The following is a 27002-nucleotide window of genomic DNA, read 5'->3' on the forward strand; positions in this document are numbered from 1 at the left end:
TTCATTCTCCCATCTCCAAAATGGAGGTGATACAGGCTCCTCACTGGTTGTGACAACATTCGGGAAAGTGTTTGGCAAACTGAAAAGCAGCCTGGCAAATCGGAGTTACCGTAGCTCAGGGCTTTTCCTTGGCAGATGATTCAGGGCACGTGACTGGACCTGCATGACCCACTCCACGCCATGTGAGCCTTCTACTTGGTTTTTTTCAAGCCACTTGGAGGACAAGCAGCGTCTTCCTCTGGCAATGGGAACTGGGGAGTGAGTGGGGCCCAGCCCCGAGGGAAACTCTCACACACGCATGGACGTTCACGACTGTTTCCAGTGACTAAGGACCACATGAAGCAGTTGGCTGGACCCTTCCTGAAACCTGTCCCAGAACGGCTCGGTCTAAAGCACTGCTCTGGCCATCCTCGGCCCCACTGTCCCACTTCTCTGGGGGACCCCCTTCCCTATACCCAGGGCAGGGACCCAGCCTCCCCCTTTCCCTCAGCAGCAGGCAACACACAGGAGGTCCAGCGTGGGAGGCAGTTTATTGATGTTTATTTGCCCAGATGACTCTTCCTCACTGTTCTGGGGTTGAAAGAATTAGGGGAAGTGGAGACGTGTCAGATGGAAGCCAAAAGGCACACACTGAATGTACCATGATGGGCTAAAAAGAGGTCGGTCTGAGATTGACAAGCCCCCCATTTCAGAGGCTCAGAAAGACTGGGCCCAAGAACATGGGCCAAGTCCCTTCCATTTGCCAGAGAACCAAGCACAACCCTGGCCGGCTTTCCTGCAGGCTCTCACACCAGGCATCTTCGGACCTGGCTGTCGTGCCTCTGGGACCACCATCACAGTGGCCGTGGTGTCTTGACCTAAACAAACAGGGAAGGCCTGGCTTGGCTCCTTCTGTACTAGGAGAGACAAAGGTGACTGGTGAGCAGATCTGCGGTGCACGAGTAATGGGAGGGGCAGTGCTTGTCAGCGTGAGATCATGACTCTAGAATGTAGTGTAAATCCACAAGGTGGGTAAGTAAAGGCTGGCCACAATGATTAAGCATGGAAGTGTCACTCTGAGCCAGCCCAACTTCTGAACAGGCGGACTTCTTAGACAGCCTCTGCTCGTAGGGGGTTTCAGTCCCCTTGGCTCTAAACTGTCACGGAAGCAGAAGGAAGTGGAACTGCCCAGCTGGGGCCTGGGGACTGCCACGATTGTCCAGATCTCTGTGGTCAGAGAGCGGCCCAGCCACCTCAGCCCTGCCCCTGGGATGAAGGAGGGAACAGGACGTTGAGTCCCGGGAGGGCTGCCCCCTGGGCCCACGCCCCGCCTGCCTGGCTCCGCAGGCCTCTTCTTCTACCGCTTCTTCTTGGCCTCCTTCTTGGGCCTCTTGCTGGCAGAAAGAGCAGCAGCCTTGGGCTTCCTCGTCACCTCCACACTTCTAGGCTCGGAGGGTTCTGCCTCCTGCATGGCAATAGAAAGGAGAGTCCCGTTTAGACGAGTCAAGCCTGACACCAGCAAAACGAGACTGTGTCTGAAGGGGGCTTCGCAAACTAAAGCACACTGCCACAGAAACACCAGGGGCAGGAACCGTCAGCGCCGGGACCCCGGACCGCAGGTCTGCAGGGCTGCCCCTGGGGGAGCAGGGCGGTCCTCAGTGAAGAACAGAGGAAGAGGCCCCAAGGGAGGAGGCAGCCTCTGGAGTCTCAGGAGGCCTGGGTGGCATTGAGGCTCCTCTGCGTACCAGCCAAGTGACCTTGTGAGCAACTCACTTCCCCTTCCTGTGTCTTTGGCTTACCCACCTCTGAGATGGAAATAGTGATGCACGTCCCGGAGGGCTGAGGTGAGGAGGCAAAACGCATGGAAAGCGCCCCGGGGCCGGCTGGCTGCTGGCCCTGTGCTGGTCCCGGGCAGATGGCAGGTGGGGAGCCGGCTGTGGGACAGACCCACTGTGGCTTGCTCTCCTTCCGGCCCTGCTGTTCTCCTTCTCCCGTTCAACCCACAGACTGCCAGGGCCGGGAGGGGTGGAGAGTGCCGGCCGGCAGGTGGGCAACCCCCACACTGTGTTCTGTGGGGCCTGGCAGAGGTGCCCTGTGGGGGAGGGCAGAGGGCAGCCTTGGGCGGAACTCCAGACTCTCCCTACAACTGGGGCAGCCCTGGTTTGTATCTGTCGGGACTCGTTCCCTGTAAGATCTGGTTTACACAGAGGTCCTGCTGCTAAAAAAAGGTTCAAAACCGCAGATCCAGCCCTGGCCTTCGTTGCACAGATGAAGACAGAGGACTCCAGGCGAGGGACTCGGCTTGCCACAGCCACAGAAGCCTATGTCCAAGAATCTGGAGTGGATTCAGTCCTGTCAAGTGCTCCCTCCTCCCCTGGGTGATAAGTCACGCTGTGCCTCGGCCAGGCAGGATGCTAGCGAGGCAGGTCCAGCCCAGAGAACACTGACCACAGCCCCCGGGCCTCCTCCGGCCCACAGGCAGACTTCAGTTGGCCTGCAGTGTTTATTTCTAAGCATTTGAGCCAACTGGTAGACTTCCCATTCAATCTGGACTCCTAGCTTTTCTTGAAAACTTTAAACACCTAGTAACGCTGGCCCCTAATCCCCCGGTGGAAAAAAATGGGCTGGGCAGCGGCTGCCCCTTTATTCAGGTGCCCACGCTCCCCACACCCCCCACGGCCCGCTGTCCCCAGCACTACAGAAAGGAAATGTTTCTCAGTACCTGTGTCCTTTTATCAAAAACGGGAAAATAAAAAGCAGACTAAGAATACTAAGAAGGAGCACACTTCTGGAAGAGAAAAATATTTCCCCGTGTTTAACCGGCCGACTCCCAGCTTCCAGCTTGCTTTGCTCTCTGCCCTTCCCTGGCCCTGCACCTTAAGCTATGTGCTCACAGAAGCCGCGTGACCGTGGCTGGGAGAGGCAGTCCACACCTACGTACTGGCCTACTCCAGAGATCGTCGGCTCCCTCTCATCAGCCATCACTGCCTCCTCTCCACCCTGCCAGCCTCCAGCAGAGACACCAGATGTAAAGGCCCAGACCAGCCCCGGGTACCCGCAGGTGACCTTCCCAAGATAATGAGGGGGCTGGTCCCTCCCCTGGCCAGGTCTCCGACGGTGGCTCTGGACTTTCCCAGCCTATCTACTTGTGTGATACTGTTAATGTAACTTGGCCAAAAAAAAAAAAAGGGAAGAAAGAAAGAAAAAAAAAAAGTTGGCCTGTTAGAAAGACAAACAAACAAAACAAAACCTCAGAGGAGCCAGTGTGTCAAGTGCAGGAGTTGCCGGCTGCAGAGCACAGCAGGAAGGCTACTGTTTAAGGCAAACCCCACAAGGCACGATGCCTTTGGAGACCTTGGGAGCTGGAAACCGTCCCCACTGCAGTACCTATGAGGCCAGAGGAAACCAGTCAGTCCCTGAGTGCCCCAGGCAAAGGCCCCATGAGACGATGGCTTATGCACAGGGAACTTGCCAAGCCCGCCAGGATCTCCACAGATGGAGCCCCCCTCCCCCGCCACTCGAAGCTCGAAGCTGGGTGCCTCCTCCACTTTCAGTAGGGCCCAGTTCAGAATCCACAGGGACGGCTGTCATCCCCAGTGCTTCCCTCAGACCCTCTCTTAGGCACCTTATCTTTCTCTCTCCTGAGCAGGCCTCGCTCCCAATCCAGCTGTCTGTCAGATGACTGGACTGGCACCTTCCAGGCACCTCCAACCCCACTGTCCCAGACCAAGCACGGCCCCTTCTCCAGCAGGCCGGGTCCTCCTCCCCACCCGAGGCAGAGCAACTGGAGTCCCAGTAACCCCAGCCCTCTCTCCTCCCAACTGTCCAATCAGTCACCAGGTACCGGTGATTCAACAACCCCTTCCACCTCCTGACTTGGTCACCCTCTCTAGCACCAAAGTCCCTCCTTTGGTCCCTCCACTGCTAACTGACCTCTCTGCTCAGTGCCACAGATCCCCCCACCTTAAACCTTCCAGGGGGCTCTCTATCCCCCACGGTCCCATGCCCCACACATGGGATGGCATCTAAGGAGGCCACATCTCCAGCTTCTTCTGGGTTCTTCTCTAGACCTCACACTGGGTCAGGTGTCGGGGTTTCTGCCAGTCACTCTTAATAAGAGGAGCGCCCTTCCTGGCCACCCAGCAAAGCCCTCCCTGTGGCCCAGGACAAGAACACACTCCTACTCACCATCCAGCCTTCCTTCCCTGCTCCTCCACCTCCAGCAGCGTCCATCCTTCCCTTCACCCCTACCCCCTCCCACCCCCAGTACCGAGGAACTGTGCATTGCCACTGTTACCTTACCACAGTAACATATTCTCCTGTTTGTCTCCCCTACCAGCTGTGAGCTCCTTGGGATGGCTTCAATTGTGAAAGAAAAGAAAAGAAAAAAGAAAAAAGAAAAAGAAAAGGAAAAGGAAAAGGAAAAGGAAAAGGAAAAGGAAAAGGAAAGAAAGAAAAGAAAAGAAAAGAAAAGAAAAGAAAAGAAAAGAAAAAGGGAAGGGAAGGGAAGGGAAGGGAAGGGAAGGGAAGGGAAGGGAAGGGAAGGGAAGGGAAGGGAAGGGAAAGGAAAGGAAGGGAAAGGAAGGGAAGGGAAACGAAAAGAAATGGAAGATCAGGCAAGATCTCCCATAACCATGGGGACTTCACTCTTGTTTATCATCATGAAAACAGAACACACTTAAGGGTGCCTGGTTGGTTCAGTCAGTAGAGCATGTGACTCTTGATCTCGGGGTTGCTGAGTTCAAGCCCCACTTGGGGCATAGAGATAACTTCAGTAAATATTTACAAATATATGTACATAACGTTTAGTGCTGGGTCTCAGTTTTCCCATGGGCACAGAGGACATAAGCAGCTTTGAAACCCAATATACATTCCCAGAAGCATGGCCAGACATAGCCACCGGTAATAATAACAACAACAACAGCCACAACGGCTGCTGATACTACTGTTTACAGGAGGCCGGGCCCTGGGTTATATGGTGTGTACATACCTTATTTTAGCCTCACAAAGTGCCATAACGAGTCCCATTGTACAGATGAAAGAAACACTCAGATCGTGTGACTTGCCCAAGGTGTCACTTGGTGAGCAGCGGTGCCAGCACGTGAAGTGCGGTCTTAACGGCTCTAGGATATCATCTGTCCCCGGTTTCCTCGGGACCTCAGGGCTGGAGACTGAGAACCAGAGTCAACTGTGAAATCTATTCTCTATTTAGTAGCGGCTGGAACCACAGGTTCTACAGGTGGCCGTGTGGAACGACAAGAATGGCTTGTTCCAGATTCTGTCGATGGGTCACTCGGACCCCTTGTTTGTGACTGAGGTTCCCACAGGAGTCAGGAGGGCGGGTGAGTGCTCCCCGCACCAGGCTCTGTTTCCCACAGCTGAAAGCAGCTCTCTGTGGGCGTATGTACATGTTACCGTCATCGAGTCATCTGGATGCATGATCTGTCTCCTCCTCACCCCAGACCTCCTCCTCTCCTCCCCATCAAAGATTCTGGCATCGTCACCCACCCAGTTACCCAAGCTAGTAACCTCCAAGCCGGTTCTGAGTTCTCGCCGCCCCCTCGTGCCCCCCCGCATCCCATCGGCCCCAGGTCCTGCCCGCTCTACGTTCTGAGGGTCTCTCGAATCCACGCGGCCCCCCTGGACACACACTGCTGCACCAGGTCACAGCCCGCGGTCTGCCCCCTCACTGTGTCAGCCTCCCACACGCTCTCCTCGCCACCTACCTCACCGCTTTCAGTCTATTCTAGAACAACAGTCCCAACCATGTCTGTTTTCCGCTTTAATATGTTTCTGGTTCCCTCTTCATAGGAGACAAATTCCAAGGCCTTCCTTGTGGCCTCCAGGGCCACTCCACTCCAGAGCCGGCCCTGCCCCCTGGCACACCCCCTCACAGAGCCCACTCCGTCACCCCAGGCTGCCGGCCCGCCAGTATCACCCACTGCTTTGTTCCCTTTCCTGCTCTGCCTAGGTTCCCCGCACCCCCACCTATCTATCCACACCCAATGGATGCAGGTTCCGTGCCAGGCACCACGGGGTAATGAAGAGAGCACATGCTTAGTGATGCGCACCAAGCGTCCGCTCACTGAGCCCCCATCACCCCAATGAGCCAGCCACTGTGAGCTCATTTGACAAGAAGGGAAACTGAGGCTGAGTCTCGGTGACGGGTCCTATGGGGCACAGCCACCTTCCCCCCAAGCTACAGGGAAGAAAAGGCAGCTCTTAGGCACATGATAAGACTCTGGGGTCCTAGCCACAAAGAGCTGTAGCTCCGAATTCTTAGCTAGTAAGGACGACTCTGCATGAATGACTGACTCGTAATTTCAAACGCACGTTGCTGGTACAAGCGAGGCAGACTCCGAGTACCACAGCCCCACCTTTAAATCTGGGAGCTCCGGGCCTCACCTGAGGCAAGTTTTAAGTTTCCTCAGCGAGCACGCCATGGCCAGCCATGGCCACCACCACCGGGAGGATCAGGAAACCTCCCCCGCCAGGTGGCTCCGGGCTCTGCGGAGGCACCCGTCCTCTGTGGACACAGGCCTCATCAATAATGAAGCAGTTCCACAGCTGCTTACGAGGCCAGAAAATTGCTGCTATTCATCAGATTCGAATAATCGAATCTGCGCCACAATGCATCAAATCCCTTCCAGCAGGGAAGGCACTCAGGATTTTATGGTTTCCACTATACAGTTCAGTGTGGATTGAGTCCGATAAATCAGGACAGAATGTCATTCCACACGGGCTGAAACCACTCTCTCCTCTCAAGTGGTCCCGGGAAGGAAAACCACTGTGCTATGCTCAGGTACCCTCACGCACCTTATCTCACTTGATCCCCAAGAACTCTGGGTTGGGTCTGCACGCCCTCCTTTTATAGCTCAGGACACAGGCTCAGGGACATGAAGGGCGTGCCCAGTGCCGATGCTCCTGTTGGTCCTGGTCTCTTGCCCCAGGCCTGGGTGGGGTGCCCCCCCCCCCCAGAAGACCTTGCAGGGGTAGAACTAGCACTGGCCTTGAGGGGGAGAGAGGACTGGCCGAAACAGGGCGTGGGCGAGGCCTTCCATGGTGGCTCAACAAGGCGCACGAAGACGGAGTGTCCAGGATGCGCCTGGCAGGCAAGAACTGTGATTACAGAGAACAGCCTTGGAGCTCATTCCAGACACAATTCAGCACGACTGCAGGCCCGTCCCACCGGCTGGGCTGTGGCCCTTTGCGTCCGGCTGTCTCTCCCATGAGACGGCACACATCTCGAGACCATGTTTATACCGTCACCCTGCCCGCCACACAGCAATCTCTCCAGAAGGGCTCGTTAAGTAAAAAACACCCTGCTGCCCAATTCAACTGCAAACTGCTCCCAAGCTTAAAAAAAATACAGGGCAGAAGTGCAAAGTTAGTTCTACGAGGCTGTCTCCTAAGGTGTTGAGAGTAGGTATAATATACACTTGCCCAAGTTAATTATTTACTCTGGCAACCCCAGGCGGAATTTTCCAAAAGGCTCCTGAACTTCCAGGCCACAGCCAGAGCTGGGAAGGCTCCCTCATTTTTAGGGCTCCAAATCTGCAGAGCTTTCTGGCTGACAGTGAAGTCTACGTGGGCATCACACTGAAAGCCACCACTCTTGCTGTCAATTCTGGTGAGTTCTCCACTGGATCACAATGCTGGGCACCAGTTGTCTCTGTCTGCCCAACACCCCCTTTTGCACTGGGGCTCTGCCATTTCTCTATCCCATACGGTTCTAGGGGGACTCTCAGTCACGCTGGCCACTCCTGTGGCCAGTTAAATGTGGCCTGGCCAGAAATGGTACTCACTGCCCCTTCCTATCGATGGGGCAAGGTGCAAGCACGTGGCCAAGCCAGAGCCAGGCAGAGGACTTCCATGAGACCTGGAAAGTGAGCACAGGCAGAGAGATGGCTTCACTTGCTTATAAACCATGAGCAGTAAGGATGCAGACTGGGGCTGCTGCAGCCATCTTCCTGACTTGTGACGAGTGCCTAAGAATGAGGCCAACACTCACAGGAAAGCCAGGAGACGGAGACAGAGCCCTGAAGACCTTTTGAGCCTCTGCACCCAGATGTGCCTTGAAATTCCCAGTTCTGAGAACCAATACAATTTCTTTCTGGAAAAACTGCTGGAGCTGTTTCTGACTTTCAACACAGAGTCCCCATTACTGCAGGAAGAGACTGTGGCAATCCACACAAAGACAGCAGAGTGCGAGTTGAAGGTACCGGCTAGGGGCTGGCAGCCGGCTGGGGAGACATGAACCCAACACATGAAGAGATGGGAACAGTCAGCGTTCGAACCAGTAGGAGAGTCTGTGATGCACTGCCAGAGGAACCATTCCTATCTGCTAGGTGAGTCGCTGAACCAAAAGTCAACACCCACTTGCTTAGGGTTAACTGGATCAACATTCTGTGTAGAAACTGATCCGAAAGAGGCTGGGAGTAAGTTCCAGCAGGCTTTTGGGGAAGGGGGAGAGGAGCGTGCTGCCTTTATTTCCTCACTACCTGCTCCTTAAACTCCTGGAATTTGGCTCCCACCTCATCAAACTGAGAACAGCTATAGCCTGTCTTCCCAGAAAATGTGCCTGAGCATAAAGATATCTAGCACATTTTTGTTCACAATTTCAGGGACCCTGTGAACTTCTGAAGCCTATTCAGGGACCCACAGGGACCCAGGAACTCTGTTAAGAACTTTGTTCCACTGAAGCCGAACTCTGGAGGAGAGCAGCCTTTCCTCGGTCGCTCAGTAGTTCTTGTTGTGCGGTCCCCATGGGGACTGGGTTGTACACGTACTCTCCTTGAACCACGGTGGTTTTCAGGGAGACCACAGTCCCCTCTGCCTGCCGCTCTGCCCTGTCTCTCCTGAGACAGCGACAGGAACGGAGACCCCAGCTTTGTCTGCACGGCACCCCTGTCCCTCCTGGGGCGGGACCCTCCCCTCCCGCCACACTGGCCATAGCTGTCCCAAGCTGGGTCAGCCACAGTTCCTTCCCTGGGGATTCTGGAACTGGGACCAAGCAGGAAGGCAGCCTCCAGATGCTGCAGCTGAAAGACATAAACTTTGGAAGCTGTTAGTGGCCATGTTTCATCTCACCACAGGGACAGTGAGCAGAGGAAGCAGGGCCCTGGTAAGATAAATGAAAGACAGGAGATGGACAGGGAGGGAATACAGAGGAGATGCAGATGGTGAGTGACAGAGTCCCTGGTTCTCACCCCTTCCAGAGGCCCAGCTGCACCCCCGCTCTGGGACAGCACCCGCTGTCTTTTCAGTACATCTTTTCAGTATATCCACACTGCACAGAAACCACTTCAAGCAGGTTGGGAATGCCCCAGGTTCAGGCCTTTTCTGAATCTTAATTTCTGTTGAAAAGCTCAGCAACACACTCTCAGGGTTTCAAGTAATAATGCCATATTGATAAAATAATTCCCAGGCCTCTATCCCCAACTTCTCACTGGCTGTTTCTTTCCCACTTGGACGTCTTGCTATCATTTCAATCTTAACACATGTAGAACTGAACACTTCCTACCCTCCCAAAATTGGGTTTGTGCTTCAGGGAAATCGTCTAAAGATTGGACCAGTGGCTGCATAATAGAACCACCAGAACACTTCAAGAAAATACTGATCCAGGCTACAGTGAACAACAGAATCAGAATCTCTATGGGGGCAGTCCAGGCCTTTGAAAACTCCCCAGGCAGGCGCAGACAGAAGGAAAGTAGTGGACCAGCCCAAGGACTCCCTAGGCCCTTACTCACAGCAGACATCAATGAGGCTTTACCTGGAGCCTAGAAGCAGCCCAGAAGCCTTTCACTATGGCCACCACAAAATCCATCAGAATGGCACGAGAGATGAAATGTACCTGCCAGCCTGGACTAGAGAGAAACGGTGTAAGGATCTACGATCTTATACTTTAGAATCCAACCAACAAGAAAATGCTTGGATTAAGTGTGGCCCAGGCCTCAATCATTCTCACACAAATGTTTATTTTCTCAGGTCTTAGTTTAATGAGGTGTTGACGAGAACAGTTCTCATTTGGCTTAGGACTGGAAGGACTTTAGTTTTCATTTTGCAAATTGGTTCTTACTCCCACTATGAAAAGGAAGGGGGTGGGGTGGGAAGCATTCGTATGTGTTCCTTCTTTCTTCCCTGATTACCCCCAAAAGAGCTTTCAAAATAATCTGCTAAGTATTGAAGTACTGAAGTCATAAACTAGTTGCAAAAAATCGGCTTACTGGAACAACAGGAAAGACATTCTTTCGCTTTTCAAAGGCTTTCCCATCATCTAGAGCCACAAAATATTATCTTCTGACCCAAAAAGCCACTAATAAACCTTGTTTCTATAGGCCAAGCAAGAGGGATGATTTTGCCCGAAGCAAACCGTCAAAAAGAGCGAGATTGTTCTCTGGGTCCTCCCACCCCCACTTCTGCCCTCTCCCACCTCCTGGCACCCTCCACTTCCCTCCTGCCCTCAGGCTGCCCGGGGTCCCCACCAGCTATTCTCACTCCACAGGTACCCTTCCTCCCTAAGAGCTCCCTGGCTCCAAGCAAGATCTTCTTTTCTCCATCCCCATCCAAATCCCACATCCCAGCTAGCTGTCAGGCTCAATCCCTGAACACAGGCTCAGCGCCCACCCTCCCTTCATGAGATGGCTTGTGCGCAGAGTGCCGTGTCCCTTTCTGTCTATTTAGGAGTGTGGGGAGTCCGAGAAGGCTGCCTGATGGGGGCACCCTGAGGAAAGCTACCAGCAGAGTCTCTGCATAACTGGGGGCCTGAGGCACCAATAAAAAGTTTAATGACCGCTACTGTTATTTGTTGCTACTGATCCACTGAAAAGCTTTAAAAAGCTAAAACAGTAAGCTTCAGCCATGAAGACAGTTCACTTATGCGAGCCTTACTGCTCTAAACTGCAAGATAAATTAAAATGAGATGTTATGTACTCTATTTATATTTTAAAAGACGAAGCTGTTGTCCCCAATTAACCTCTAAATAGCAGAGTGGGGAAGTAGGCATATTGCTGAGCCCTTTGTCAACTCCCCGTCTCAAAAGACCGCAACCCACTGCGCCGCTAAGGACAGCAGAGAGAGGAGGAAAAGGCACCCCTTTTCCCTTGTTTGCTGAACTGACCCAGGCCTCTGTGGCTAGCCTGGAAGGGTTAAGAACATGACAGGAGGTGAGCAGCAGCTCTCCAAAAGGCCACACACCTCTGACTCTACATCTCTGCCTACAAAATAAAAACATTCATCACCTCCCTCCCTTGGGACTCTTAGCATTGGCTTCATCAGTGGCCAATGACAGTAAAAATGTTTGTTATTTATAATCGCCAATAGCATGCCGAGGCTGGGAGGACAGAGCCCCAGAGCACAGGGATTACGCTTTTAGAGTGTGATACAATTGTGGGTGGAAACACTCCAATCGTGACCTCCTTCTCCAAATACCAGAATAAGAAACAGAGATGGACAGAACCATCCGGAGGCCACGGGCCCATGTCCATGTTCACCAAAGTTCTCGATGCCCTCACTGGCTATGCCTTCCCCCCGCCTGCCCTTTAAATGCTAAATCCTCGCAGCTGTAGCCTTGGACCTCTCCTCATCTCAGCCCATGTTCTCAGCCCAGAAACTTCGTCCTCGCCCGACTTCAAGTACATCTCGACTCTCACATGTTGATGGACACTCAGCCCAGACCCTCCTCCTGCTAGAGACCTTCTGCATACTTGGCAGAGCCACCTGGTATCTTTTCTTTCTTTTTTTATTTTCTTTTTAAGTTTACATCCAAATTAGTTAGCATATAGTGCAACAATGATTTCAGGAGTAGGTTCCTTAATGCCCCTTACTCATTTAGCTCATCCCCCCTCCCACAACCCCTCCAGCAAGTTCTCCATATTTAAGTCTCTTATGTTTTGTCCCCCTCCTGTTGTTATCTTATTTTTGCTTCCCTTCCCTTATGTTCATCTGTTTTGTATCTTAAAGTCCTCATATGAATGAAGTCATATGATATTTGTCTTTCTCCGACTAATTTCGCTTAGCATCATAATACCCTCCAGTTCCATCCACGTAGTTGTAAATGGCAAGATTTCATTCTTTTTGATTGCCTAACAATACTCCATTGTGTGTGTGTGTATATATATATGTATATATATATATATATATATATATATATACACACACAACATCTTTATCCATTCATCCGTCGATGGACATTTGGGCTCTTTCCATACTTTGGCTATTGTTGATAGTGCTGCTATAAACATGGGGGCGCATGTGTCCCTTTGAAACAGCACACCTGTATCCCTTGGATAAATACCTAGTAGTGCAATTGCTGGGTTGTAGAGTAGTTCTACTTTTAATTTTTTGAGGAACCTCCATACTGTTTTCCAGAGTGGCTGCACCAGTTTGCATTCCCACCAGCAACACAAAAGGGTTCCTGTTTCTCTGCATCCTCATCAACATCTGTTGTTGCCTGAGTTGTTAATGTGAGCCATTCTGACAGGTGTCAGGTGGTATCTCATTGTGGTTTTGATTTGTATTTCCCTGATGATGAGTGATGTGGAGCATTTTTTCATGTGTTGGTTGGCCATCTGGATGTCTTCTTTGGAGAAGTGTCTATTCATGTCTTTGCCCATTTCTTCACTGGATTATTTGTTTTTTGGGTGTTGAGTTGGTAAGTTCGTTATAGACTTTGGATACTAACCCTTTATCTGAGATGTCGTTTGCAAATATCTTCTCCCATTCCATTGGTTGCCTTTTAGTTTTGCTGACTGTTTCCTTCGCTGTGCAGAAGCTTTTTATTTTGATGAGGTCCCAACAGTTCATTTTCACTTTTGTTTCCCTTGCCTCCGGAGACATGTCAAGTAAGAATTTGCTGCAGCCAAGGTCAAAGAGATTGTTGCCTGCTTTCTCCTCGAGGATTTTGATGGCTCCCTGTCTTACACTTAGGTCTTTCATCCATTTTGAGTTTATTTTTGTGTATGGTGTAAGAAAGTGGTCCAGGTTCATTCTTCTGCATGTCGCTGTCCAGTTTTCCCAGCACCACTTGCTGAAGAGACTGTCTTTATTCCATTGACTATTCTTTCCTGCTTTGTCAAAGATTAGTTGGCCATCTTTTCTTTTTTAATGTTTATTTTTGAGAGAAAGAGAGAGAGACGGAGAGAGAGAGAGACAGAGGCAGAGAGAGAGGGGGACAGAAAATCCGAAGCAGGCTCTGCACTGATAGCAGCGAGCTTGATGTGGGGCTCGAACCCACAAACCGCGAGATTGTGACCCCATCCAAAGTCAGGCGCTCAACCAACTGAGCCACCTAGGTGCCCCCGAACCACCTGGATATCTTAAAGGCACCTGTTTAAAACTGAACTCAGCACGCTCTTTCCCCAGCTACACCCCAAGTGGCTCCTTTGCCAGGGCTCCCCACTGCATCAGTAAATGGCTATGACTCTCCCAGCTACGTGAGCAGGATCTCTGGGACAGAGTCATCTCCAAGAAAAATTGATCTCCAGAATATCTTCTATGTTGTTTAGCGAAAAAGAAACATGTGAAGCTGTATTTAATAGTATGCTATCTTTTACGTGTCAAAGGGGAGAATATTTACATATGTACGTATGTACATACACATCACACACACATATATACACATTTGCTTATGTTTCCAAAAAGAAACAAAAGAAGAATAAATCAAAATAATAAAAATGGGGGTGCCCGGGTGGCTCAGTTGGTTAAGTGTCCAACTCTTAATATTGGCTCAGGTGATGATCTTGCAGTCAGATCAAGCCCTACATCAGGCTCCTCACTGAACACAGAGCCTGCCTGGGATTCTCACTCTCTCCCTCTCTCTCTGCCCCTCTCCAACTTGTGTGCACACATGCACACGTGCTCACTCTCTCAAAATAAATAAATATTTATTAAAAATGCTTATTTATTTATGGGGGGGGGGTGGGGAGGAAGAGAGAGAATCCCAAGAAGACTCCATGCTATTGGCATAGAGCCCGATGTAAGGCTCGAACTCAAAAATGGTGAGATCATGACCTGAGCCGAAATCAAGAGTCGGGTGCTTGACTGACTGAGCCACCCAGGCACCCCAATAAACTTTTTTTTTTAATTTAAAAAAATAATAAAAATGGTTACCTATGGAGGGAGGAAGGGAATAGGGTAGAGGATATTGATATTAAAGGAGACTTCTGTTTCTGAAGACAATTTTATCTTGTATCATTTTGATGTGGGAAAATGGTGTACATACACATTTTATATCTTTTAATTAAATCAAAAAGGAAAAACATGTAAAAGTTCAAAACAAGCTGAAGCAAATTAAGCTAAATTCATATGAGGATGGGAGTATAACTATATGAAAAAAAGAATTACTAAACACAGTACTCTGACCATACATCCCTACTGGGACATATGCTAAGGCCAAATAGACCCTCAGAAAAATCTTAAATTTCATTCTGAGTCTTACTGTTAGTAGTAGAAAACGATGCAGTTTTAAGTTATAATAAATATATTATAAGTGTGCAGAATAGAATCAACATAAAAAAAAACAAAAACCTGCTTTCTTTAGAAAAGCCTACTTGCAAGGTTGGCCCTTGGAGGGCACCAGTGAAATTGGATTTTGGGTGGTTCCTACAATTCCCAGAACTGGTAAGAGTGACTCACTGTACCTAAACCAAACAATATGGTTTATGCTGAATACCTGCTTTCCTGCTGGAAGTCTAGAATTTTGTCCATAAGCAGCTTATGTAACGTACACTCAATATTATTAAGTCCTAGGCAATGAGTCTCTAATGAACTTCCCTGGTAGACAATATTTCACACAACTTGATGAGGCTCCCATTGAGACCATCTAAGCATTAAAAAAACTAAAGGGGCACCTAAGTGGCTCAGTCAGTTAAGTGTCCGACTTTGGCTCAGGTCATGATCTCACAGTTCGTGGGTTCGAGCCCCGCATCGGGCCCTGTGCTGACAGCTCAGAGCCTAGAGCCCGGAGCCTGCTTTGGATTCCGTGTCTCCCTCTCTCTCTGACCCTCCCCCACTCATGCTCCGTCTCTTTCTCTCTCAAAAATAAACATTAAAAATTTTTGTAATTAAAAAAACTAAAAACGTGTCAAATGTATAAAAATATATGTTCAAATGATATAAAAATCAAAGTTTCATTGGTCAAGATTGGAGGCTGCTGGAGTCCAAACTTACTGCTCTGAAAATTATAAAGGGAAAGAAGCAATAATTTATCCAGCCTTTACTATGAATAGCGTTTCAGAATAACCATACAAGCAATGAAGAAAAGGTCTTCTTCACTGAAGAATTCCAGCTAGTAAAAGCAGAAGGAAATAATGGAACTTAGCAATGATCATCGAGGGATGCTAAAACGACTTAGGTGAAAGACTAGTGGGGATTTTTTAATAGAGGGATCAGCTAACACCACCTGAATCCACTGATCAATCCTAGAATCTCTAAACGTGTGACAACCAGACACATGTCCATTGATGACATGCAACAGGAAGTTCACAGCACCAGCTATGAGGTGTTCTTACCAAATAACCTGATCGGAGCTGACTCAAGCCTCTAGACTGAATTTCCAATTAATAGGAAGTATGGGGAACAGAGAAACATGTTAAATGACACCACACAGAGGCAATCAGCTAAATCCTGGATATGGATATCGTAGATGACAATGACCTGCTTTCTCCAACAGATCAATGTCATGAGAAAACGGAGGGTAGTAGAAGGAGTGTGAATGGCTACAGGATAAAGAGACCTATAGGAAAACGTCAAAACCACAAAAAGCCGATCTGATCATGTCAGTCTCCTACTTAAAACCCTCTGGGCCCTGCCCACTCTTCTGGCTGCACCTCTCATCATGACCCCTCTGTGCTCTGGCCACAGTTACCTTCGTTCAGTTACTTGAACTAGAGTCCTTGCAAATGCAATTCCCTCTCCCTGGGGGAGGGGCAACAGGCGGGCCCCTGCCCCAGTAAAATCAGGCCCTTCCCCTTGATACACACCGGCACAAGTGCCCTGGACTTATGGCAACATGCACGCTTGTTCCATATCTGCCCTTCTCTCAAGGATTAGAAGCTCCATGAAGACAGATACTACATCTCGAAGCAGGATGACATGTAGTAGGCACTAAATAAAAACCTGCTTAACACATGTGAACAAATAAAATACTGGTCACGTGGTTCGAGGCCACTGGGTGGGAATGTGACATCGTCCCAACTGATCTTCTCTGCTGTGCTGTTTTTAGTACCTAGAACCCCGTCTGAGGAGTGGAGGCTCACAGGGAAGAACTCACCACCTCGTGGGACTTGGGAACAGGTACGATGATGGCCAGCACACAGATGAGCTGGAAGATGGCTCCCAAGAAGAGTCCGTACCGTAGCAGGTTCTCCAGGAAAGTAGGCTCGGGCACCTCGGGGGGTGAGAAGTCCAGGTCGGAGGCCATGACCTCAGCCGCCTGCTGCCTTCGGTCGGTCTCCTCTGACTCACCACCCTCCAGAGCCAACTTCTAAACACAAAGGTTAAGTGTCATGTTTCTACAACTGACTTTTAAATAGTTCCACTTGCACAAACACACACAAACTTGCAAGAATACATAAAGCAATTATAGTGAAATGCTAACAATTCTTGAATCTAAGTAGAATACATATGGATAGTCGTTGGACTATTCTTTCAACTTTTTTGTGGGTCTGAAATTTTTCCAAGTTAGAGAAAATAAATAAGTAAATGCAAACACTTCAACACAAATCTCTAATCAACATACGTTTGAAGGCCAGCTATGTTTCAGGTTTTGTTCATTCGTTCACTTATTCATCCAATTATCCATTCAACAAACACTTACTGAACACCAAGTACTGAACAGAGGGCAAAAGAGACAAATCCCTGCTCTCTTGGGGCCTACATCTCAGGGCACAGGCAGGCAATGCATCCAGACATGCTACGTCAGCTAGTGACAGCTGTTTTGAACAAAACTTGAGGGTACTATTTTAATTTGTACAGGGTGACAGACAGGAAGGGCTCTGAGAGAGACAGGAATCGAGTGGCAGAGACACGAAGTGTAAGCAAACCACTGGAACACATGAGAGAAGCATATCCAGGCAGAGAGAAAGGCAAGTGTCGAGGCCCTGGGGTAGGGAAACGAGTCCAAAATGTCAGAGAAGAATGCTCGGGAAGGAAGAAAGATCAGAGAGTCAGAGAGGAGTGCAGGCTGACCCACTAGGACCCTGACACTTCCGAACTGACTGAAGCCACTGAAGGGTTCTGAGCAGACAAGTGACATGATCTGACTTACATTTATATATATATATATATATATATATATATATATATATATACACATACATATATATATACACATATTTTTTAAATTTAAATTTTAGTTAACATACAGTGTAATATTGGTTACAGGTGTAGAATTCAGTGATTCATCACTTACATACAACACCCAGTGCTCATCACAAGTGCCCTCCTTAGTACCCACCTCCCTCCATCAACCCTCCTCAGTTTGTTCTCTATAGTTAAGAGTCTCTTGCAGTTTGTTTTACTCTCTCCTTCCCCCCATCTTCCCATATGTTCATCTGTTTGGTTTCTTAAATTCCACATGAGTGAAATCATACGGTATCTTTCTCTGATTGAAAAAGTATGCTATCTTATTTTGCTTAACATTATACATTCTAGCTCCATCCACGTCATAAATGGCAAGATTTCATTCTTTTTGATGGCTGAGTAATATTCCATTATGTATATACACTACATCTTCTTTATCCACTCATCGGTCGAAGGACACTTGGGCTCTCTCCATAGTTTGGTTATTGTTGATAATGCTACTATAAACACTGAGCTGTGCGTACTCCTTCAAATCTGTATTTTTGTATCCTGTGGGTAAATACCTAATACTGCAATTGCTAGATGGTAGGGCACTTCTATTTTTAGTTTTTTGAGGAACCTCCCCACTCTCCCCTAGAGTGACTTACATTTTATTTTTTATTTTTTTTAACTTTTTAAAAAACGCTTATTTATTGAGAGAAAGAGAGAGCGGGAGAGGAGCAGAGAGAGAGAGAGAGAGAAAGAATCCCAAGCAGGCTCCACAGCACAAAGCCAGACACGGGGCTCAAACTCACGAACCGTGAGATCATGACCTGAGCCAAAAGAGTCAGACGCTTCATCAACTGAGCCACCCAGGCACCCCGAGTGTCTTACATTTTAAGTGGTGGGATGAGGGGGTACAGAGTAGACACAGGAGGCCAGTGAGAAGGCTACTGCCAGCAACCCAAATAAGAGATGCTGGGGACATGAATGACAGGGGGCATGGTGGTGGCCAGTGGTGACAGGTCCAGCCTCAGCCAGCTTCTGCTTTCAGCAGGGACCCCACTCCTAATACCCTGGTCAAGCCGAAAGAACTGCCTATAGTTCTCCAAGAGCCCGGGCTCTTTCAAAATCCTGGGCCTCTTGGGGCACCTCGGTGGCTCAGTCAGTTAAACGTCTGACTTCAGCTCAGGTCATGGTCTCACAGTCCGTGAGTTCGAGCCCCGCGTAAGGCTCTGTGCTGATAGCTCAGAGCCTGGAGCCTGCTTTGGATTCTGTGTCTCCCTCCCTCTCTGCCCCTCCCCTGCTCATGCTCTGTCTCAAAAATAAAAATAAAAACAAAATCCTGGGCCTCTGCCCAGGCTGCACACTCTTCCAAGAATGCCCTTTTCTGTTCTGACTGCATGGTGAAGCCCCCACTGTACCTCCAAGGCTGAGCTCAAGGGTCACCTCTCCAGCATGCCCTCCTTATTGCCATCCTCTTACCCTGGTATGACTGAACTGTTTCCCCTCGACCACGGCACCTAACAGCGTCTTCCTCCTGCCCACCCCAATGAGAAAGGGGCAAACTTACTTTGGAACCAGGCCCACCTGACTCCAAAGCCCTCTGTATTTTCAGAGATCTGTGCCACAATGCAATTTCCTGCTAAAATTGAGCTGTCCAATATGGTGGTCATGAGCCACATGTGGTTACTGCGAGCTGAAACAGAGCCGATCCAAACTGAGAGGGCTGTTAAATATATACTCAATTTAGGAGCTAGCAGGAAATAAAAATGTAAAATGTCTCATTAACGAGATTTTTATATTGATTACATGTTGAAATGATATACTGGATTAAGTTGTATTATTTTCACCTGACCTTGAAAAAGAACAAAATTGGAGGATTTACTTTCTGAGTTTAAAACTTACTAGACAGCCACAGTAAGCAAATCAGGCACTGGGATAAGGATATAGACTAACGGAATAGGCAGCTGAGAAGTACATCCTCACGTGTAGTCAACTGATTTTCAAACAAGGGCACCAACACCACACAATGGGGAAGAACAGTCTTTTCCACACATGGTGCTGGGAAAACTGCATAGCAACATGCAAAATAATGAGGCTAGACTCATAGCATACACAAAAACGAACTAAAAAATGAGTCAAAGATATGGGGCACCTGGGTGGCTCAGTGAGTTAAGCATCCAATTCTTGATTTCGGCTCATGTCATGGTCTCAGTTTGTGGGATTGAGCCCCTCATCAGGCTTTGTGCTGACAGCATGGAGCCTGCTTGGGATTCTCTCTCTCCCCACCTCTCTCTGCCCCTCCTGTGCTCACGCTCTCTTCCTCTCTCAAAATAAATAAATACACTTAAAAAAAAAAAAAAGAATCAAAGATCTAAACTTGAGAGCCAAAACTATGAAACTCATACGAGAAAACGTAGGGGAAAATCTTCATGAAACTGGACTTGGCAATGATTTCTTTGATGTGACACCCAAAGCACAGGCAACAAAATAAAAAATAAATTGGACTTCATCAGAATTTAAAAATTGGTGCATCAAAGAACACTATCAAAATACAAACTAGAGTGAAATTATACTAGAGTGAAAATAGAAACTAGAAAACAGTTTGGTTGCTTCTCAAAAAGTTAAACCTAGAACCACCACATGAAGGGGTGCCTAGGTGGCTCAATCAGTTAAGCATCCAACTCTTGATTTCTGCTCAAGTCATGACCTCACAGTTCATGGGTTCAAGCCCCATGTCAGGCTCTGTGCTGACACTCGGAGCCTGCTCGGGATTCTCTCTCTCCCTCTCTCTCTGTCCCTCCCCTGCTCACGTGGGCTCACTCCTGCACACTTGCTCGTGCTCTCCCCCAAAATAAATAAACTTAAAAAAAAAAAAAAGAATTACCATATGATCCAGCAACTGCATTCCCAGGTATATGCCCAAAATAACTGAAAGCAGGAGCACAAACTGATACTTGTACACCAGTGTTCACAGCTGCATTCACAACAGCCAGAAGATGGAAACAACCAAGAACCTATCAACAGATGAATGGATAAACAAAACGAGGTACATACATACAAAGGAACACTATTCAACTATTAAAGGGACTGAAATTCTGATACACGCTATATAACATGGATGAAGCTTGAAAACATGATGCATGATACTAAGTGAAACAAGCCAGGCACAAAAGGACAAATATTGTATGATTCTACTTCTAAAAGGTACCTAGAATAGGCAAATTCTAGAGACAGACACAAATTCTAGAGGCAAAGCCTAGAGACAGAAACTAGACTATAGGTTAGCAGGAGCTGGGGGAGGAGGAATGGGGAGTTATTGTTTAATGGATAGAGTTTCGGTTTGGGATGATGAGAAAGTTCTGGAAATAGATAGTGATGATGGTTAGACACCACTGTGAATGCTACTGAACTATATAGTTAAAAATGGTTAAAATGAGGGGCGTTGGGTGGCTCAGTTGGTTAAGTGTCCGACTCCTGCTAAGGTCATGATCTCACAGTTCACAAGTTCGAGCCCCGCGTCGGGCTCTGTGCTGACAGCTCAGAGCCTGGAGCCTGCTTTGGATTCTGTGTCTCCCTCCCTCTCTGCCCCTCCCCTGCTCATGCTGTCTCTCCTCTCTCTCTCTCTCTCTCTCTCTCTCTCTCTCTCACACACACACACACACACACACACACAAATAAGCATTAAAAAAAACCTGTTTAATAAAAAATAATTTAAAATGGTTAAAATGAAAGAAAAAAGGTTAAAATGGTAAATTTTATGTTATATATATATTTTACCACAATAAAAAATTTTTTTACCTTTTTCTTTTTACTTTTTTAAGTAGGCTTCACACCCAGCAGGGAGCCTGGCATGGGGCTTGAACTCATGACCCTGAGATGAAAACCTGAACGGAAATCAAGAGTCAAGACTTGGACACTTTAGGGGACTAAGCCACCCAGGTGCCCTGTTTTTACTGTTTAAATGTAGCTACTAGAAAATGTAAAATGACCCAAAGTGGCCTGCACTGTGTTCCTGTGGCATAGCTCCGGGCTAAAGAAAACGTTCTGCTCTGGGCTGAAGAAAAGGTTCAAAAAAAAAAAAAAAAAAAAAGAAAAGGTTCTAAGACCTTCCTCCACTTTGGCTCTGCAGCATCACTGCTTTGCATGACTGTCCCAACGCCAGGGAGTGACTAAAGGATGACAAAGCCACCTTCTCAGTAAACAGAGTGGGACCTATGCAAATTCACACTGTCCTGGACACACAGGAAGGTCACGTGCCTGAGCCAACAGGGTGGCCACTCTCCCATCACTTCTGCTCTCTTTGGGAGCTGCCTTCAAAGCCCAAGGCCCCTCTTAAAAAAAAAAAAAAAAAAAAAAAAAAAATCCTCACAGCTGGCAGATCTTCCTCCTCCCAGGAAGGATTTGACTTCTGGAAAGAACCCAACCTCATCTGGATCCAAGTGTGGTGAATCAGGTGGGGCCTCGAGCTCAGGAATACCATTTTTGGTCAAATACAAGGTATGCCGCTCAGACACCAGGCAGCTTGTTTGGGGTGGCTCATGAACTGGCCCCGAAGTGAATTCCAGGGTGGCCACGAGAACAGCTTCTCTGGAGGAAACACGCGGCTCTGCCAGGGCACCACCACGCGAACACCAAGGTGTAAGAAAAAGCTCACATTCCTTCACAGTGGCAGCTCATAAAGTATACATTTTTAAAAATGCCCTTGGTCCCAAAGCTGTAACAAGCCTATTGAACTTATGGATACTTAGATGAACTCTGCTGAACAGCAACATTGTTAATGAATGTTTGGAATATCATAAAAAGATGGGGCCTGGGGGTGGAGGCAAAAAGCCAGACTCTATCAGCAATTAGCTACACTTTGGGCCCATCTCTTGACCTCCTGGGGACTCGATGTTCTCAGGAGCCAAATGACAATCATCTCTATTCTGAGCTATAATGCATTTAGGATTCTTTTTTTTTTTTTTAATGGCAGTAAGACAACCTATAACAAGAGCCATAAAAGTGATTATATCCTTTGACTGAATAACTCACTTCCTAGAATTTACAGCAAGGAAACAATTCAAACCAAGAAAAAAGGCTTCAGGTACAAAAAAGTTCATGGCAATGCTATTCATTATGCTGCAAAACAGGAAGCAACCAAAATGTCCAACAGTAAAGCAGTTAACCCGATTATGGCGCATCCCGGCACAGTCCCCCTTCACTACAATGGCAAATATAAACAACACGTATCAGGCCAGCATAAAGTCTTTGAGAATAACATGAGCTGAAAAAAGAAAACAATTATATAAACCCTGCGGCCGTGACCACGTATAAAGTGATTTCACCGGCCAGAGATCAGAAGAGACTAGGAAAATGGAAATCGCTGCTGTTCAAGTGAGGACTCCTATACTGGACAGCACAGGTGTTACGGGAGGGTGGTTGTAAAAGGGTCCTGGGAAACATCAAACGCTCTACACATATAGTGTATGCTTTAGAACACTTCCCTAGCTTTCTCTGCACCCCTGTGTTTGACCTCCCGGCCTTCCTGCCAGTACCCTGGGTCTTCCTTTCCTGAGTACAGAAGTCACATGAGTCCTACTCATCCTTCACATCTCAAGTGGGAGGCGGCTGCCCTCAGGCTGCCTGGTGCCCAGTGGTTCCCCGGGCCACTGTTGCGGTAGCAGCAACAGCAAGGAGCGAATCACTTGCCGGATACGCACGACACTTCCCAGTCAGTATCTCATTCACTTCCCAACCAGTGGGGAGGTGGGTATTACTGCTGATGAGGATGAGGAAACTGAGGCTTGAAGAGGTTACATGGCCTGCCCAGGGATTACTTGGTGGATGAGTGGTAAAGTCAGGGCTCAAATTGGCTGGCTCCTCCAGAGCCTGAGCTTTCCCCACCAGGTCGACGGCTTTCCAGCTACAGGCTGTGACCCATTAGGTGAGCTATGGAAACCACTTAGGGGGCTGTATCCAGCACGTTTTCCCTTTCCCTTCATTAGCTAGCACTTTAATTAAATAAATAACAACAGAAAATACCGTAATAGTAAGGATCAATATTGTATCCTGAAGCTTTATTTCAGTTGTAGCCATTTACATCCAAGTATGTGTGCTCTAGGCCAAAATTCAAAACCAATTGCTTGTTATCTGAGAAGTAAGGAGTCTGGAGTCTTAATGTTTTTCACTTGCTCACTATAAGGCCCTGGTCCGGACCTGACTCAAATATTTGGTAAATGACGATGCCTATGCCTGTCTCCCACCATGAAAGCAAGAGCAGATGCCTCAACCAAATGCCTCATTGAACAATGAGAAGTAGTTGAGAAGCCTGGGGCCTGCTTAGGCTTTCCCAGTGAGTCAGGGCAGAGCTGACTATCCTCCGGTGTGACTCTAGCCAGAGTCACTTTAAGAGCAGAGGTTTTCACACGTTGTGGAAATCTCTTACCCCTACCAGAATTTAATAAAAACTACTTACTCATCTATTACCAAACATGGCAAATAATTTCATAAGCTACTAGAACCCTTGAGGCTCATCTCTGAATGCCAGACTCTAGTGGTCTCAGATAGTCGTTCATTGGATACATATTTATTCAGCACCTATTATGTGTCGATATTATTCTGACTCCTGCCAGGGAGTTTTCATCCAAATGAAATTTCATCCAATCACACACACACACACACACACACACACACACACGTAATACAATGTCAAAGGTATTAGGAGAAAATATAGAGGGAGTGCTATTTTATATGAGACGGTGAGGGAAGGACCTCTCTGAGAAGGTGACATTTCAGCAGAGGCAAAAAAAAAAAAAAAAAGCACAGGAATGAGTCATTTAAATGTCTGCTGGACTATCCCAGGTTAGAGGAATAGTGAGGATAAGGTCCTGAGTCAGGAATGAAACTTGATGATCCAGGAGAACAGTAGAGTGAGCAAGCTGTGTAGCCATTATAAGACCTTTGGCTTCTCCCCTTAATAAAAGGGGAGCCACTCGAAGCTACTTAGCAAAGAAGATGATATGGTCTGACTTATTTTAAAATGGTCCCTCTGGCTGCTATGTTGAGAACAACAGACTGCAGAGGGGTAAGAGTGGAAAAGAAACACGGAGACCACTTAGGAGGCTGCTGTAACAGTCAAAAGACCTGCTTGCACCTGGTTGTAAAGTGGAGATGGTAAATTCTGGGGTTATGGACATATTTTGAAGAGAGAGCTACTGGCATTGCTGAGGTGAAATCTGAAAGAAGTTAAAAATAATCCCTGAAGGTGAAGCTATTCTGTATGATACTGTAATGGTGAATACATGACATTAAGGATTTGTCAACATGCATAGAACTTTATAGCACAATGAGTAAACTTTAATGGATGCAAATGTTTTAAAAAAATCATTTAGGAGGTCAAGGTATCCCAGTAGGGAACACAAAATGTGACGTTCTGAACTGAAATGTTTTACAAATGTATGGGGCGCCTGCGTGGCTCAGTCAGTTAAGTGTCCGGCTTCAGCTCCGATCATGATCTCACGTCTCATGAGTTCGAGCCCCACATCGGGCTCTGTGCTGACAGCTCAGAGCCTGGAACCTGCTTTGGATTCTGTGTCTCCCTCTCTCTCTGCCCCTCTCCTGCTCGCATTCTGTCTCTCTCTCAAATATATATATATATATATATATATATATATATATATATATATATATAAATATTAAAAAATATTTAAAAAAAAGAGAAATGTTTGACAACTGTATTAAACAACTTCACTGAAAGGGCAGGGGGAATCAGGTGTTGACCTCAGTAACTTTGGAAATGAGTGGAGTCTGTGGACTAAAGATAAAAGGAATTGCACTTGTACAACTCTAGTTGATAACATTATTTCCCAAAGGGGATAGAGGTTAACAATTCTGAAGCCATTACATATGTATACTGAAACTGAATTGGGTAAATGGATGGTAGATGGTGGGAGCTAAGATTAGTCACAGATAAGCCAGAGGAGGAGGCTAGAATGATCCACGTGGAATGGATGAGAGTTGCAGACATCAGTATGAACCCGTATTTAGCTTAATATAGATACAGGTGACTCCACAGAGAAATATTTATAGACGTGTGTATATATACAAGTTAGTACACACACATCTGTCTCTTGCACTGAAGGCCTGGAAACACGGGCATAATGATCACACCTAGCACCGAGGTCTTGGCATTTAATACTTTCTCCAATAAAAGGAACCAAGCTCCTTGGGGAAATGGTTAATTCTGGGACTGAGGCATGACATGTACAAGATGAACCTGGAACAGAAGGTGTTCACAAAACAAAACAAAAAACACACGTGCCGGGGTACATCAAAGGGATAAAGGAGTGCCCAACCGCCGAAGCTGGGACAATCTGAGCAATAAAATAAAGCAGCACTGGATTGAATCCAAAGTATGAAAATAAATATGAGACCACACTGATATAAACTGAATAAGTTCATAAATAAATAGGGCAGAGTTGACAAATTTCCTATGGAGAATTCCAAATAATTTACGTAGATTCATCTGACTTTAAGCGTGAAGCATGATTCCACACTCAAGTATGGGTTCCATGTAATGACTTTCTTCCAAGAGTACAATATGGAAGAGGGAAGGAAGGGGAGTAATTTTACTGGAAAAACCTGACTGCCTCAAGCTAGTGATCCAGGTTAACACCAACAGTGACCATTTATATTGATAGTACGTACCCTTGATATGATGTCATGAGAATGGCCCTTTACCTCTGTGGTTTTCCTCCCCAAACCCTGTAACTTCTATTTAGTCATGAGAAAAACATCAGACAAACCTCAGCTGAGGATCACTGTACAAAATATCTGACCAGTAATACTCAAAACTGTCAAGCTGACGAGGAAGTCTGGGAAACTATCACAGCCAAGAGGAGACAAGCAGACGTGACTACTAAACATAATAGAGTATCCTGGATAGGATCCAGAAAAAGGACATTAGGCGGAAACTGAGCAACTGTGAATAAAGCATGGACTTTAGTTAACACTAACTTATCAATATTGGTTCATTATGACACATGCACTACCCTAAGGTAAGATCTTAAGAACAGGGGCAATTCTCAGGGCGCCTCCCTGGCTCAGTCGGAAGAGCAGGGGCTCTTGATCTCGCGGTGGTGAGCTCCAGCCCCAGGTTGGGTGTAGAGATTATTTAAAATAAATAAATAAATTTTTAAAAGAATTCACCCAACAAACACGCACTGTGCACCTACTAAGCGCTCTGCACTCGCCATCTCATTTAATTCTCAGATCAAGCTATGCGCCCATTTTACAGAGGAGGAAACTGAGGACCAGAGGGGCAACACACAGCATTATGGGGCCCACTCAGCAGTCGAATTCTGGCCGGACTGATTCCGGCGCCCGAGCGCCTCCCATACTCCACGGATGGAAGGAAAGGCCAGGTCCCGGCAGCGAGCGCTGGGGTCGGGCCCGGGCTCGGAACAACGCTCAAGGCGGCAGAGGCGAGGCCGTCCATCTCCCAGGGACTCAAACTCCCCTCTGCAAGCAACTTCCTGAGGGGCGCCCCGGGAAGTTATTCTCGCCGCGCGCCGAGCGTGCCCGGGACCGGCGGAGCAGCGCCGCCGCCGGGAGCAGCAGGGCCGCGGGCGCCAGAGTCCAACCCCCTCAACGTTCCCGCCACCCCGGCGACTCCGCCCCGCCCCGGAGCCCGAGCCCGGCCGCCGCGCCGCCGCACTTACCTCCCGCGCCGCCGGGCCGCTCCCCCGGAAGTGGTTCCC

General features: G+C 47.9%; 1 protein-coding gene across 4 annotated transcripts; it reads right to left on the reverse strand.

The window, feature by feature from the left end:
- Positions 1 to 511: 511 nt before the first annotated feature.
- On the reverse strand, positions 512 to 27002 carry MANBAL (mannosidase beta like). Of its 4 annotated transcripts, none has more exons than XM_030309645.1 (3): positions 26964 to 27002; positions 16250 to 16462; positions 512 to 1444 (listed from the first exon to the last, which is right to left on the reverse strand). In XM_030309645.1, the coding sequence occupies exons 2-3, from the start codon at positions 16397 to 16399 to the stop codon at positions 1337 to 1339; spliced, it is 258 nt and encodes an 85-aa protein (XP_030165505.1). In that variant the 5' UTR covers positions 16400 to 16462; positions 26964 to 27002; the 3' UTR covers positions 512 to 1336. The 4 variants fall into 4 exon arrangements, with proteins under 4 accessions (XP_030165505.1, XP_030165506.1, XP_030165503.1 ...); XM_030309646.1 differs by lacking the exon at positions 26964 to 27002 and adding an exon at positions 21064 to 21084; XM_030309643.1 differs by lacking the exon at positions 26964 to 27002 and adding an exon at positions 20150 to 20275.

This window comes from Lynx canadensis, chromosome A3 (assembly GCF_007474595.2).
Source record: "Lynx canadensis isolate LIC74 chromosome A3, mLynCan4.pri.v2, whole genome shotgun sequence".
Classification (NCBI taxonomy): Eukaryota; Metazoa; Chordata; class Mammalia; order Carnivora; family Felidae; genus Lynx; species Lynx canadensis.

Excerpts from the sequence above, each read along its gene's own strand:
- MANBAL (XM_030309643.1), bottom strand. The coding sequence starts at position 20,170 with ATGCAGTTGCTGGATCATATG. Across the intron at positions 16,463-20,149 it reads TGCAGTTGCTGGATCATATG|AAGTTGGCTCTGGAGGGTGG; the intron begins GTAATTCTTTTT and ends CTTTGTGTTTAG. Across the intron at positions 1,445-16,249 it reads TTCCCAAGTCCCACGAGGTG|GAGGCAGAACCCTCCGAGCC; the intron begins GTGAGTTCTTCC and ends ATTGCCATGCAG.